This window comes from Mollisia scopiformis (assembly GCF_001500285.1).
Source record: "Mollisia scopiformis unplaced genomic scaffold LY89scaffold_32, whole genome shotgun sequence".
NCBI classification, from domain to species: Eukaryota; Fungi; Ascomycota; class Leotiomycetes; order Helotiales; family Mollisiaceae; genus Mollisia; species Mollisia scopiformis.
The window spans coordinates 481,586-494,178 of NW_017263612.1; the positions used below are offsets into that span (position 1 = coordinate 481,586).

Genomic DNA, 12,593 nt, shown 5'->3' on the forward strand with positions numbered 1-12,593 from the left:
AGGACCGAGCAAGGCCCTGAGCGGTGTTCTCTGCAGTGCAGTCCTCGCAGCTCGAATCGAACCTGTGGAGAAGAACGGCCCCCCTAAAAGCCTGGGCCCTTCCCCCTTTCCCACGCCATACAGCCGAAGCATGTGAAACGACAATTTCATACATAAGCTGCTAGAAGTCCTGCACGTCGACCAGAGCCTCACAATAGAATGTAGACAAAATGCACTGTTTTTATTGTCTGTGCCGCTGCTCAACTATGGACGAGGACCACGACGATGCTGAAGAAACCTCGGGAGAACCGAAGGGGCAAGAGAGCTGCATAGAATCTCGGATCTTCCGCGAGCTGCCCGATATGGACGTGGCATTCGGAGGTGGGATATGATATGCATGGCGGTCGGATGGCGAGGGATGGACCAGAGGCGAAGAAAAGAAGACACAATCGTCGTGCTGCAGCGCCAAAGAGGACACAAATACACAATGTAGGTCGGATCCAGCGCCTCCCAGCCTCCCCCAACGGGCCGGAATCAAGGAACCCATTCCGCAGACGGCCACCGAGATGAAGAAGGAAACTGGCCTGGTGAATCAATACTTTGTAGTCTCAGCAGCTTACCATACAGGAGCGCGCTTCCTTCTTTCTCGAAGCTATTGGTTTGTCCGATGGACGAACGGGGCCGGTTTCAGCTGGAGTGCAAAAGCATCCGTGCAGAGCCGACGAATTGGTTCTGCTCGAGTGCTGTGGCTATATAAAAGGCTGATATAGGTTGTCCCAGAACGGTATCATCCAGAACTGCCAAAGTGAGGATCGAGGTGGCGAGCAGGAAAGATGCTCAGCCTTGTGGAGGTGATTGGATGCGCACATTGAAGTGGACGCAGGATGTGTGGATGTGAGCGTTTCCGAGGCATAGAGAGGGTTCGAGAGGCAGCGCAGCCCTGCGGACAGAAATACATGCGGCAGCTTCCCCACGAACCCAAACGTCGATAATCCAACTAATGCTGGAGCTGTGCAAACTTAGCCTCAATTTTATGTCGTGGGGGTGATGATCTCATTCCTACAATGCGTTCGTTGATGTTCTGCCAGCCAAGAGCGCAAGTAGCACTCATGGAACCGGAAGTCCAGTCTCCAGGTGTCATCGGATGAAATCTGGCGATCTGATCGCACAATGGGCCAAATTATAGGCAATGCAGTGTAAAGTCAAAGTCGTACAGTGCATATTGTTGGACGGAGTGTAGAAATTGTATTGCGAGAAGGAAAAGATACAGGCAAGGCTGCGCTAAGGTGCTTCTCCACTTTTTCTTCCATCAGCCACACAGCCTTGTCTCGTCACGCCTCTCCTTCCTCAGTTAACATGGCGCATGAAATAATAGAACATAACAACACAACATAAGTTTGCAAACAAAACATCGACTAAACTGAAAACCGGATCCACCAAACCGGAAAAGGTCTGTCTGGGGGACCGCGAAGTGGCACCATAACTGATAAGCCCCCAACGAGGTCACCCTTCACCCCAGCGGATTCGAGACTATCAAACTCTACAGTCTGCGTCACCATCACGGCATTCCATAATCGACAATGGGCAAACTAACAGATATTCTTCAATCCCTTAAGAAGGAAGATGGGTCATCTAACGAATCTAAACGAGAGTCAGAGTGCGATAAACAATAAGCATTTACTGCTTCCTCTAAAGGCCACAGCTAACAGAATTCATAGGTTGACTAGCCTGGTCCCGTATCTCTCTCTCTCAGAAGTTCGAGCTCTTCGTCTCCGACTCAACGCTATCGTGATCCCCAACGACTTATGTACGAGATTCCCCCTGGAGATTGTGGAAAGCATAGCACAATATCTCGACCTCGAAGAAATCATTCAGGCACGCCATATATCCAAATCCTGGTGGCACGTGTTCGGATGCCGTGAGTCCTCGGTCCAATTTCTCAAGTGGCACTTTCCCTTAGTCTGGGAACAGGACTTCAAACATCTCACAAAGGATGAGCAAGTATCCGACAGGATGAGTCCTCACAAGCTACTGTTGACCGAGGCAGAAAAACGCATTCGGATCAAGCAGGGTCAATACCATTCCATGGAGGTATATCAACTAGCTCACAGTCTTAAAGAAGTCCAATATTGCAATGGCAGGATGGCTTTCCGAGCCGTCAATAATTCGCACGGCGACAATGAGTCTATTAATGTGTGGGATCTTCGATCAGAGGTCTCAGTACTGTATACGGATGAGAACCGGGAGGACATCTATCGTTGGCAACTATCAGATTCTCTCATAGTCTGCGAGAAGCGAGGGCCGTAAGTCATGCAATTCTATCCAGCGGCAAAGAATCTAACAATATTCTAAAGGCCAACCTTGTTGGTATGGCGTCTGGATCGGGATATCTCTGACAGTCCGACCGCTGTCCGTCTACCAAGCAATTATAGATCATTATCGGTTCGTCATAAGCAGATTGCACTTATCACTCACCAATCCGAAGTCATGGTTTGGACATGGGGCGGAGCTCTGAAGTTGGTCGATACGAGCGAATTTTCCCAAAAGCTCGGGAAGGGGGTTACTAGATTTCTTAGGGAACAAGTGCTCTTCCACCCCCTGCACTCTAGTAAGCTACTTTCACTTTGTCCTTGTGTTGATTTTCCTTTCCAGAAGAGGGTACCAGCCGTCATCACATGAGTGAACATGAGCTTGACAAGGTAGCTTTTTCGAGTCGAAGTCTTCAAATCGAAGGCTTCTGTGAAGTTCTAGAGTGGAGACTCGTCATTTGAACTTATTATTTCTCTAGCACACTAATCTGACCTTCACAGATCACATCTTTGTTGTTTCACAAGCATACATAGAGGATGGACGCGAGCTCCTCGTGTCCGAATATACCATAACTAGCAGTCAGTGGAAATTAGCAGCAACGCATCACTTGACAGACTTGAGTGCTTTCCTGGACTCAGAAACAGTAATTCAGCTTCATGACGGCAACATTGGTATACATGGCTTCGACGGTCGAGCCCAAAGCGATTGGATGAGGTCGAGCGATAAAATTATTTTCCCTACGGAGCGGCCATACCTCCTTACGACATTTGATATATCCACTAAGAGATTTAGCCACCAGACATACTGGCTCCAAGGCTGGGCCAGTGAGCAACTCGATATCTCGATCAATCGAGAACAAATACTGCTTTGGAGAGATCGGTTGTGTATGCCAGTCTACAATACGCACATGAATGCCAGACACAGACCAGAAGGCGTCACGGACATGATCCTTGCAGGATTTGCGCCAATTGAACAGAAGCCGTCCAAGATCGAACGGTGGTATGGACGGACAAAGGAGGACAATCAGGCTCTCTTGGTCCCAAGAGATGCTGCGATGGGCAAGAGTGCACTGGCATATTGTTGGATCGGAGGAAATGAATTTGCAAAAGAAGCACGAGAAAGAGGGTCTTTTTTAACGGAGCGGATGGTGCTAGGAGATGACGAATTTGTGGTGTTGGTGGGATGCTATGGCTTTGTGGTATGGTCCTTCGACGAAAAGGTTATCTTACGGAAATCGGGGTCGTCATCAGATCCGAACCTTCCACCAGGTCTCCTCCATCCACTTCATGAGAGATGGTAGGATATTAGAATGATCTGCTTTGAGGATGCAGGTTGAATTCGATAAGCAGATCGACGACTAATTAGAAGAAGCTTGTTGATAGAGATTGGCGTTTTTCAGGTTGCATGGTGTTCACGATACCCAGAAATAACGGAGACTTTACAGAGAAAGGACGAAACACATTCTTACGTAAGATTATGGTAATACCCAGGATGAATGAGTCCTGGCCGTGATTCGACAGGTGCTCTGAACACTGATTACTTAGTCTTTGAATGTATTGATAATGCTGTGGAGTGTCAAAGCCAAATGACATGGCATACCCTCCTTTGGGAAATGAAATTTTGTTCCCACCTATCAAATTGGCATATAACGCCTTTCGTGAAACATCCTTTGTCTCGTCTCTCACCTTCAACTTCCGTCCCTTTGCTTTCAAACCCCACGAACCTCACTAAGCTGCATTCCTACACCAAACCACAGAAACAGGGCATTACAACACGTTTTCAACCAGGCTCAATGCGGTGATCAGAGAACTTATCTAAATAGGCTTATATTACTATACATAAATCCCATCAGGAAAACTTCATCATTCCATCACATTCCTCTCATCTTAAGTGTTTCCCCTCCCCGCTTAATTCCAAAAGGGGATGGAACATTGCCAGCCATGGAAAGAGCGACTAGAATTTAAGTTTGAACCCCTATTTCTATTGCATATCGCAAAATGAAGGACAGTTCCCCGTGAAAGATCAGGTGATATTGTCAGTTAAGAAAGGAAAGAGCAAGCACCTGTTTAGCTAGGTAAGCATTTAGTTTGGGAGTTCGTGTTGTTGCATATCGCAAAACAGACGACATCTCCCCATCAAAAATCAGGTGATATTGACAGTTAAAAGGAGAAAGAGCGGGTTCCCAGGTAGACAGACATTGAGTTTAGAAGTCTTTTTTGTTGCATATCGCAAAATTAATACCGCTCCCCGTCAAAAATCATGTGATATTGTAGATTAAGAAGGGAAGGAGCGGGAGGACATTGAGTTTGGACTTTTGTGGTTGAATGTGAGGTTGAGTTGCTCGAGGGTTTTGGATGATTGGGATATCTTGATCGCGGATTGATGGTCTGCTTTAGGTTAGTGGACTTGCCTTTTTCGTCTTGCTTTGCGGACGTAAGGTTAGTTGTCCTTAGTAGGAAAATGTCTGTCCAGGTATTGTGGGAGGCAGGTTTGTTAGGTAGGACATTGTGTGCCTATTCAGAAATCGAGATGAGATTTAGAAGTTGATGTAAGGAAAGTCGTAGTTTTCTCATATTGTCCCAATCACTAATGACTTATGGTACGAGGATAGACTTCGATTGAATGCAAGTTGCAAGAGAAAAAGTCATGCTATGTGAAAGCATTGATTTTGTTAGTCTAGCTACAACTGAATTTTAATCTTCTTCCGCCACTAAATGTCCTCTAAGCACCAACACTCTTTAAACTCTTCACCAAATCCACAATACTCTCCTCCAACCCCCTAAACTTAATCCCCAAAACCTCCGTCGTCCTGCTATTATCAAACTTATACAGCCCTCCCTCAGGATAATCACCTCCCTTAACCTCCTCTCCCGGCAACTCATTCTTATACTCGGGGAAATTCTTCCTCACAATCTCACAAATCTCCTTATTCGAAAAGTACCCCGCCGTAATAAAAAACCTCTTCTGCGCCGCCTCAGCAACCTCAATCGCCTTCACATGGCAAAGCGCCAAATTCCGCACATCGACCCAGATATACGTCCCCGTGTCCGGAATCTCCTTCTTGCATTGCCCGGTTATCAAATTTCGGACCCGTTGGTTGGAGGTATTGAGGCCATCCAGCGAATTTAGGTAATGCACAATAGGACCCAGGACTAGGGGAGGACACATGGTGGATACGGTGAAGTTGGGCTTCTCTTTCTCGACGAATTCCCAGGCTGCTTTTTCGGCGAAGGTTTTCGAGGCTCGGTAGCCGTTGGCGGGGTTCTGGACTGCTTCTTCCAGTGTTACCGGGTTCCAATCCTTTTCCGAGTAAGTATAGCCTGGGCGAGTGCCCTTTGAGCCATCGATGATGGAGGCGAAGGAGCTGGTGATTACGACTCTTTTCACGGTGGGTACGTGGTTCTTGATGGCTTTTAGGATACCGGTTGTGCCGATGATGGCGGGGTCTAAAAGGTCTTTCTTGGTGTCGGTGACGTTGAAGTGGAAGGGGGAGGCGGTGTGGATCACGGCTTCGAGGTCGGGAAGGGATTGGACTGCTTTGTCGAAGGCATTTTCTTGGGCGATGTCCTCTACGATGCGGAAGTCGAGCTTGGAGGTGGGGATGTTGGGGTGGGCGGATTTGATGGCGTCGGCTTTGGATTGGGAGCGGACTGTGGTGATGACTTCGTGGCCGTGTTCGAGGAGGATGTCGAGGACGTGGGCTGCGATGAAGCCACTGTGGTTTGTCAGTATGTCAATTGCTTATAGGTTGGCGATGGTGGGGTAGCTCGATGATGGAGGGGTAATTTCTGAGGGTGGGAGTGCAAATAACATACCTGCCACCTGTAAGGAGAACCTTCATATTGAGTGATTTGGTAGTAGAGAATGTCCGTCTATTTAATTTGTTCAAGATTCGAACTGCAAACATGCGGAACCGCAGGGGATAATGGAAGTTTAAATACTCATGCAACTATGGAGCTGTTGCACGACATTTCCCCAAAACGTCATCAGCCGAGATGCAGCGCCAGTTCTCATATTTTGTACCAATCATAACATAGATATATTAGATGGACCTTCGCTTGAATTGCTCGGCTAGGATTATAGACATGCGATAACAGGCTTTCCTCCACCTTCGAGCTTGAATTTCGGCTATTACTGCCAGATTCCATTTTAACTCCGAAATGCCACATTTTTGCCGCTTGGGATATGCTTGTGTCTATCAATGTCGACTTCGGCATCAGAAGTCTCGATCTTAGTTCAGGAGAATGAGAGCAGTTGACAAACTCTTCTCCACATGATTCTTGGGAGATTAAAAGGAGTTGTCGTTGATTTTGAGCTGGATGGCTAAGATCTCACTTGCAGTGACAAGCAATAGTCGTCGGACAACCACCAATCATTATTGCCATATTTACCAAGACCTGTTCCTTCCTATCATACAACATACTCGGTCTACCTCGTACCTTAATAAACAATGAGAGGTTGCGCTTCAATTGATGATTTACGAGCACCCAGACGATCTCCTAACGCCGCCGCTCAAATGAGAGAATATAGACAAGCCTCGGCATTCATGCCGCCGATATCTTACTGCTGGAAAGCATTTCCAGATCTGCCTCTACCCATGGTCTTGAAACTGCCCCCTGCAGACATGATATCGAAACGAGACGCCCCCATTGCTTCGGGGTCCGAGAGACTCGAAAAATAGAAGCCGATGATGACGACTAGGTAGCTCAGAAGGAGAATGGAGCCTTTGAAGTAGTTGCTCTTCCCTTCGCCGTACATGTAGCTCAAAAGAAAAACGCAAAGAATGACAGTCACCATATCCCATTGTGGGAAAATGAGACTAAATGTGTGATCGATGATGTCCTTCGCTTCGGTCCAGTGACCGATATCCAAGGCGCTGTAAAGCACAAGTGCAGGAATCTGTAGCAGACAGACTTGAAGTGCGTATGCTGATCCAATTTCCATAGAGAGTGCGATGTTACCATTCATAGCGAACGATATAGCGTTCTAAACAACGGTCAGTAATGATTTAGAATGATGAGAGATCAACATGTTGCTTACCAAGAATTCCGTGGTGTTTGGCACAAGTGCAAAGAGAGTGATACCAAGGAATTTCTCGTCTATGCCAGATCCTTGCAAGATAACGTCGACGCAGCCAACGAGAATCTCTGCAATAAGGGCGTATAGCACAGTAGCTCCACAAAGAATCACAGAACTCTTCATTCGACTCCAGTTGGGTGCATCATGCCCGCCTCCCTCATGAGCTTCAGCACCAACGGGCTCATCATGGTCGTGCACCACACCAGCCTTGATGTGGTGTGGCTTCGTAATTGTTCCCTGAGCCGGGGCGTTTGCAGCAAAAGAGGTCCTACGTGGAGCTTTTGTGGCATCTCTAGCTGCAATAGTGGCTGCTGTAGCTGCGATCTCTGCAACTTCACGAACAAGACTTGTGTTCTGAGCATCTGTGAATCCTGGGATATGAATGTCGGAACGAGCGCTCTCTCCTCCGCTGCTCTTCGGAGGTGGCATGTGTGGAGTAGGAGCTGAGCCGTTTGCCCCAGGCGTTTCAACCAGAGAATTGTTTCGAGTACTGTCTTCACGTGGATCAAGACCGACTTGTTTCAGCGATTGGCCTAGAATGCGCTTGTACAGTTGTGAGTCTCGAACCTCTAATCCCTGAGCCTCGCTTGACGAGTTTTGAGTGCTTCCAAGTCTTTGCAGACGAGCGACAGAGTTGCCAAGTGGCTGTGAAGAAATTGGTATGTGGTGTACATCCGGGACCTTCTTTTCGTCTGACTCATTGTTCCAAATGACAGCAGCATGTGTCCGTAAAGTGAACCACAGACCAATTACGTAGGACAAGAAGAGCAAAACCGCCGCGAACCAAGTATAAGGGCGGACAGCTTCAATGTAAAAGCGATCATTCAACGTTGGAGATTGTGAGAAATAACAGCGGCGGCAATCGCGACTTGGTGATGGTCCATCGCTATCCTCACAGCTCAGACAGTTTAGTTCATGCTAGAATTGATTAGTACTTTGTTATTTAGACATCGAAGTTGTACTCACAGTGCCGTATATCTGATAGAAGAGGGTTGGACCAAAAGCTGCAATGACTGCAAAAAGTAGCATGGTAGAAGTCACACCTGCCGATTTCGCGTTGAATCGTTGAGTTTTCCGCTTTATTGCCCCAAAACACATGGATAGTCCTGGAAGGAAGAGGATACCGGCGAAAATGCTGCCGATGATACTTCCTTCTACCAGTGAGCCCTTGCCACTGTTGAGGGCCACACAGTACAGGAAAACCTCAACTAGAGTTGAGAAGAAGGCATTAATAGCAGCACCGAGACCCATGGAAGACTGCGCCGAAATAGAAGCAACTGCCTGGCCAATAAAGTATGCCAGTGGGATGATCGAGAACAAGGCCGCCATAAAGAGGAATGCATCTCCTACGATGAAGAGATCTTCAAACCCGAGCAACTCTTTGAGGATGAAGTAGTCAAAGATGACAAACAAGACAACGCCCATCAAGTTGATCAGAAAAATGTTGGTTCCATCAACAGTGTACTTCCAGTATTTCAGACCAACGGCACGGTACGTGCAGAGCAATATGGACGAGTTCGAGATAGCGCCTCTAGAATACTCCGAATCGGATTCGAAGGAGAGCGCTAACGGATGTCGACGAAGGTGGTAGAATAGCAACATCGTCACTTTACCCATTGGAATCCAGAAGACTAGGAACCAGCATATACCAGAGACAATAAACAACAGTGGTGTAATAAGTCCATAGAAGAACAGGAAGAAGATGACCCGGCCTGTATTCCACTGACCTCTGCCGAACAATCTTCGTTTGTAAGGTCGGTCAGAAGAACTTCGTTGATGACTTCGTCCAGTGCGGCCTAAGAGACTATCAGTCTCGCTGGCAGCTGAATCGATACTTCGTCGTGACCGTCCAACAATTGAACGGGTGCCTTGTGGGCCGAAGAAGAGTCTTCCATCCTCGATGTCTCCACTTTGCCACTGCTCATACTCTGTGATACTACGACCCTCGCCTTCATCCTCTTGAGCATAGGCTTCGTCTTGTTCCAAGCGAACGAATTTACCGAAAGGATAGAACAAGTATCCAGATAAGCCCCAAAGTACTCGACCGTACTCGATTGCACTAGGGGCAGCGGCAAATATGAAGCATACAACAGCCCCGACAAAAGCTATCAACGCGAGCCACCAGCCGAACCAGACGGTCCACAAGATGTTGAAGAACAATAGCCACTTGTTGACCCTGCCACCTGGAGAAGAATGGATATCGCCTTCTGCGGTCTTCTGTACCGAACGATTCTTTTTGTAAAGAGCAGGTTTCCAAATACGTATACCAAAGGGATGCGTCTCGTTGATAGCCTCTTGACGGTCCTTGAGCGTGAAGCTTTCCGCATCACTAAGATCATCATCGTCGTCGTCATCTCCTTCCGGCGGCGTAACTTCTAAGTCTTCATCGTTCACCTCCTCCTCTTCTGGAGGTTGATCCCTCGCGCCGTCACCTGTGATGCTTGCCGCCTCTGTTTGGGTTTCGGCCTCAACTTCTGCTTCATGGGAAGAATCTACTCTTGGTAGTGCTGGTTGTTGTTGTGTAGTGGGCCGCCTTCTGAGAGTTGAACCTTGGTGTCTGTTAATTGTACCGTATCCTGATGCACTGGTCCTAGTAGCGAAATCACCCTCGATCTCTGTCACGTCGTCGTCGACCGAGAACTCCTGACCGCGATGTGGTGCTTGTACATTCGACGATGCTCGACGCGGCATTCCAGGTTTCTTCGGCTTCTGTCCACCTCGACCTCGTTCGGGACCGAGCATAGGAGATCGTATGGGTTGGAATGATCGTGAGGACTCTAAACTGTGTGGTTGTGGACGTTCGCTGGTAGAAGATTCGCTATTTCTGTGCTCAGAAGACTGAGTAAAGTCTGGAGGTTGGATACTGCCTTTTGGATGGATTAGCTTTTGATCGAGAGAGATTTGGCCATAGGCCCGGGTATCTGCTGATGCCATACCATATGTTGTCTGAGTGTCCGGCCGACGACGAATCGTCTCTGTGGACTGGTAGCTCTCTGAAAGTCCTTCATCAGGTCCAATCTGATCGGAGATCGACTCCACTCTTGCCAGAGGGTGTCGACTATCTGTGGGAGAAGTGGGTGTCGACATGTCTGCATCAACAGGACTCTGCACGAAGTCTCTGGTGTCGACGTTGTCGTGGTCTCGTTCTGAAGCCATGCTTGCTTATGCGCGATATCTCTATCTGCTAAGGGCCATACGCGAACTATGGCATCCGTGCCGGCGCAAGCAAACAAGGAAGCTTTAAAATAGTGGGAGATCCCGTCGGGCCCTACGCGGTAGATCCGCCGAAGCAAACGAATGAAATAGCAGTGAAGGAACAGAAGGCATTCGAGCTTCGTTGTGATGTTTGGCTGTTGGAGATAAACAGAGGGCTCACGGTGGTCTGGTTAGGTAGGTTTCTACTTGTAGTGGTAGGAGAGTGAGATGACTCGGAGTTTCTTTTTTGTATGGCAAGAATGTGAGAAACACTTCCCAATCAAGCCCACGAGGTCTTTGAATACTGCATGCACAACTATCGAATGACCTTCTTGCAGCGGCGCCCTCAAATCAAGCCTTGTTTTCGTCCAACCCTGCCTTGCCGAACTTTTTGGTCAGCAAATCGGGGTCCAATCCGCTTCTACATGTTTGAGTCCTGAGGCCACAACTCCAAAGAGAGCTAGGTAGGTGACAACCGACGCGTTGGTACAGTGAGGCCTAGCTAATAATCAAAAAAGGTAGCGGCGACAACAGACTAGAACAACCACAACTACAATTGCGAATCGTCTTCTTCATCGACCCCTCATCGCACTCTTCATATCGTCATCATGGCTCTGGACAGTTTCTTCCACAACAAGATTGAGAGCATGAAGCTCGAGATCATCCAAGGCCAAGCCGTCCTACGAAGATTAGAAGCTCAGAGAAATGACTACAACTCGAGAGGTAAGACTAGAGGTCGCGCTTCGTGTATTCCCAGCTGACCCTCAACTAGTTCGTCTTCTGCGAGAGGAGCTTGGTTTATTACAGCAGCCTGGATCATATGTTGGTGAAGTGGTGAAGGTTATGGGTACGAAGAAGGTCCTGGTCAAGGTGCATCCAGAAGGCAAATACGGTATGATGAGCGCATACTGTTTCTTAAGAGGTATCTAACCTCCACATAGTCGTCGATATCGCCGATAGTGTCGACATCTCTAAGCTCACCGTTGGAAAGCGAGTGACACTTCTATCCGATTCCTACAAGCTCGAAAAGATGCTGCCATCCTCCGTCGACCCACTGGTGTCCCTCATGATGGTAGAGAAGGTTCCGGATAGTACATACGATATGATTGGTGGCTTGGATCAACAGATTAAGGAAATCAAGGAAGTCATCGAGCTCGGCCTGAAGCATCCAGAACTCTTCGAGTCGCTCGGCATAGCGCAACCTAAAGGAGTTCTCCTCTATGGACCACCAGGAACCGGAAAGACCCTGCTTGCCAGAGCTGTGGCACATCATACAGACTGCAAATTCATTCGGGTTTCAGGTTCGGAGCTTGTGCAGAAATACATCGGCGAAGGTTCAAGAATGGTTCGTGAGCTGTTTGTTATGGCCAGAGAACATGCTCCATCAATCATCTTCATGGACGAAATCGATTCTATCGGATCTTCTCGTGTTGAGGGCTCTTCTGGCGGTGACTCTGAGGTCCAGCGTACTATGTTGGAATTGCTGAATCAACTGGATGGATTCGAACCAACGAAGAACATCAAGGTCATTATGGCTACGAATCGACTGGATATTCTGGACCCAGCTCTTCTGCGACCTGGTAGAATCGATCGAAAGATTGAGTTTCCACCACCAACTGTCGAGGCTCGAGCAGATATTCTCCGAATCCATAGCCGAAGCATGAACCTCACTCGTGGTATCAACCTAACCAAGATCGCAGAGAAGATGAATGGATGTTCAGGAGCTGAGCTGAAGGGTGTCTGCACAGAGGCTGGTATGTACGCTCTGAGGGAAAGAAGAGTTCACGTCACACAAGAAGATTTTGATCTAGCCACAGCGAAGGTCTTGAACAAGCACGATGATAAAGAAACGTCGCTGAGCAAGTTGTGGAAGTAGAGGCGTTGGTTTACTTCAGCGAGAGTTCACGAAATGTACAACAGCACACTCGACAGAGCAATATCAAATCACATGCTTGCCGTGTGCCTCGAGACGAGGCCCGGCTCTTGTCCATGGCCTCACTCATACCCCTGATCCTTGAAGCAACTTTGCC

At 48.0% G+C, this 12,593-nt stretch overlaps 4 protein-coding genes across 4 annotated transcripts; 2 read left to right on the forward strand and 2 right to left on the reverse strand.

Annotated features, from left to right (window-relative positions):
• The first annotated feature begins 1,339 nt into the window (after positions 1-1,339).
• On the forward strand, positions 1,340-3,917 carry LY89DRAFT_690997 (uncharacterized protein). The gene is made up of 4 exons (XM_018216206.1): positions 1,340-1,636; positions 1,698-2,282; positions 2,334-2,587; positions 2,790-3,917. Exons 1-4 carry the CDS (start codon positions 1,560-1,562, stop codon positions 3,587-3,589), a joined length of 1,716 nt encoding a protein of 571 aa, XP_018062917.1. The 5' UTR covers positions 1,340-1,559; the 3' UTR covers positions 3,590-3,917.
• A 1,093-nt stretch (positions 3,918-5,010) lies between these two features.
• On the reverse strand, positions 5,011-6,130 carry LY89DRAFT_741917 (NAD(P)-binding protein; the record flags this gene model as incomplete). Its single annotated transcript, XM_018220771.1, has 2 exons — positions 5,011-6,004; positions 6,105-6,130. The coding sequence occupies 2 exons, from the start codon at positions 6,128-6,130 to the stop codon at positions 5,011-5,013; spliced, it is 1,020 nt and encodes a 339-aa protein (XP_018062918.1).
• Positions 6,131-6,522: 392 nt separating this feature from the next.
• On the reverse strand, positions 6,523-10,645 carry LY89DRAFT_333526 (calcium permease). Its single transcript, XM_018206810.1, has 4 exons — positions 10,305-10,645; positions 8,335-10,235; positions 7,330-8,286; positions 6,523-7,275 (listed from the first exon to the last, which is right to left on the reverse strand). The coding sequence occupies exons 1-4, from the start codon at positions 10,522-10,524 to the stop codon at positions 6,850-6,852; spliced, it is 3,504 nt and encodes a 1,167-aa protein (XP_018062919.1). The 5' UTR covers positions 10,525-10,645; the 3' UTR covers positions 6,523-6,849.
• A 526-nt stretch (positions 10,646-11,171) lies between these two features.
• Positions 11,172-12,439, forward strand: LY89DRAFT_599638 (26S protease regulatory subunit 8; the record flags this gene model as incomplete). Its single annotated transcript, XM_018210107.1, has 3 exons — positions 11,172-11,286; positions 11,336-11,455; positions 11,505-12,439. The coding sequence occupies 3 exons, from the start codon at positions 11,172-11,174 to the stop codon at positions 12,437-12,439; spliced, it is 1,170 nt and encodes a 389-aa protein (XP_018062920.1).
• Between the last annotated feature and the right edge of the window lie 154 nt (positions 12,440-12,593).

Bases quoted from the DNA above. Each gene is read 5' to 3' on its own strand.
- LY89DRAFT_690997 (XM_018216206.1), top strand. From the start codon at position 1,560: ATGGGCAAACTAACAGATATTCTTCAATCCCTTAAGAAGGAAGATGGG. The intron at 1,637-1,697 runs GTGCGATAAACA...CAGAATTCATAG, and splicing joins GAATCTAAACGAGAGTCAGA to GTTGACTAGCCTGGTCCCGT. The intron at 2,588-2,789 runs GTAAGCTACTTT...TGACCTTCACAG, and splicing joins CTTCCACCCCCTGCACTCTA to ATCACATCTTTGTTGTTTCA.
- LY89DRAFT_333526 (XM_018206810.1), bottom strand. From the start codon at position 10,524: ATGGCTTCAGAACGAGACCACGACAACGTCGACACCAGAGACTTCGTG. The intron at 10,236-10,304 runs GTATGGCATCAG...TCCATCCAAAAG, and splicing joins GGACACTCAGACAACATATG to GCAGTATCCAACCTCCAGAC. The intron at 8,287-8,334 runs GTGAGTACAACT...AATCAATTCTAG, and splicing joins TCTATCAGATATACGGCACT to CATGAACTAAACTGTCTGAG.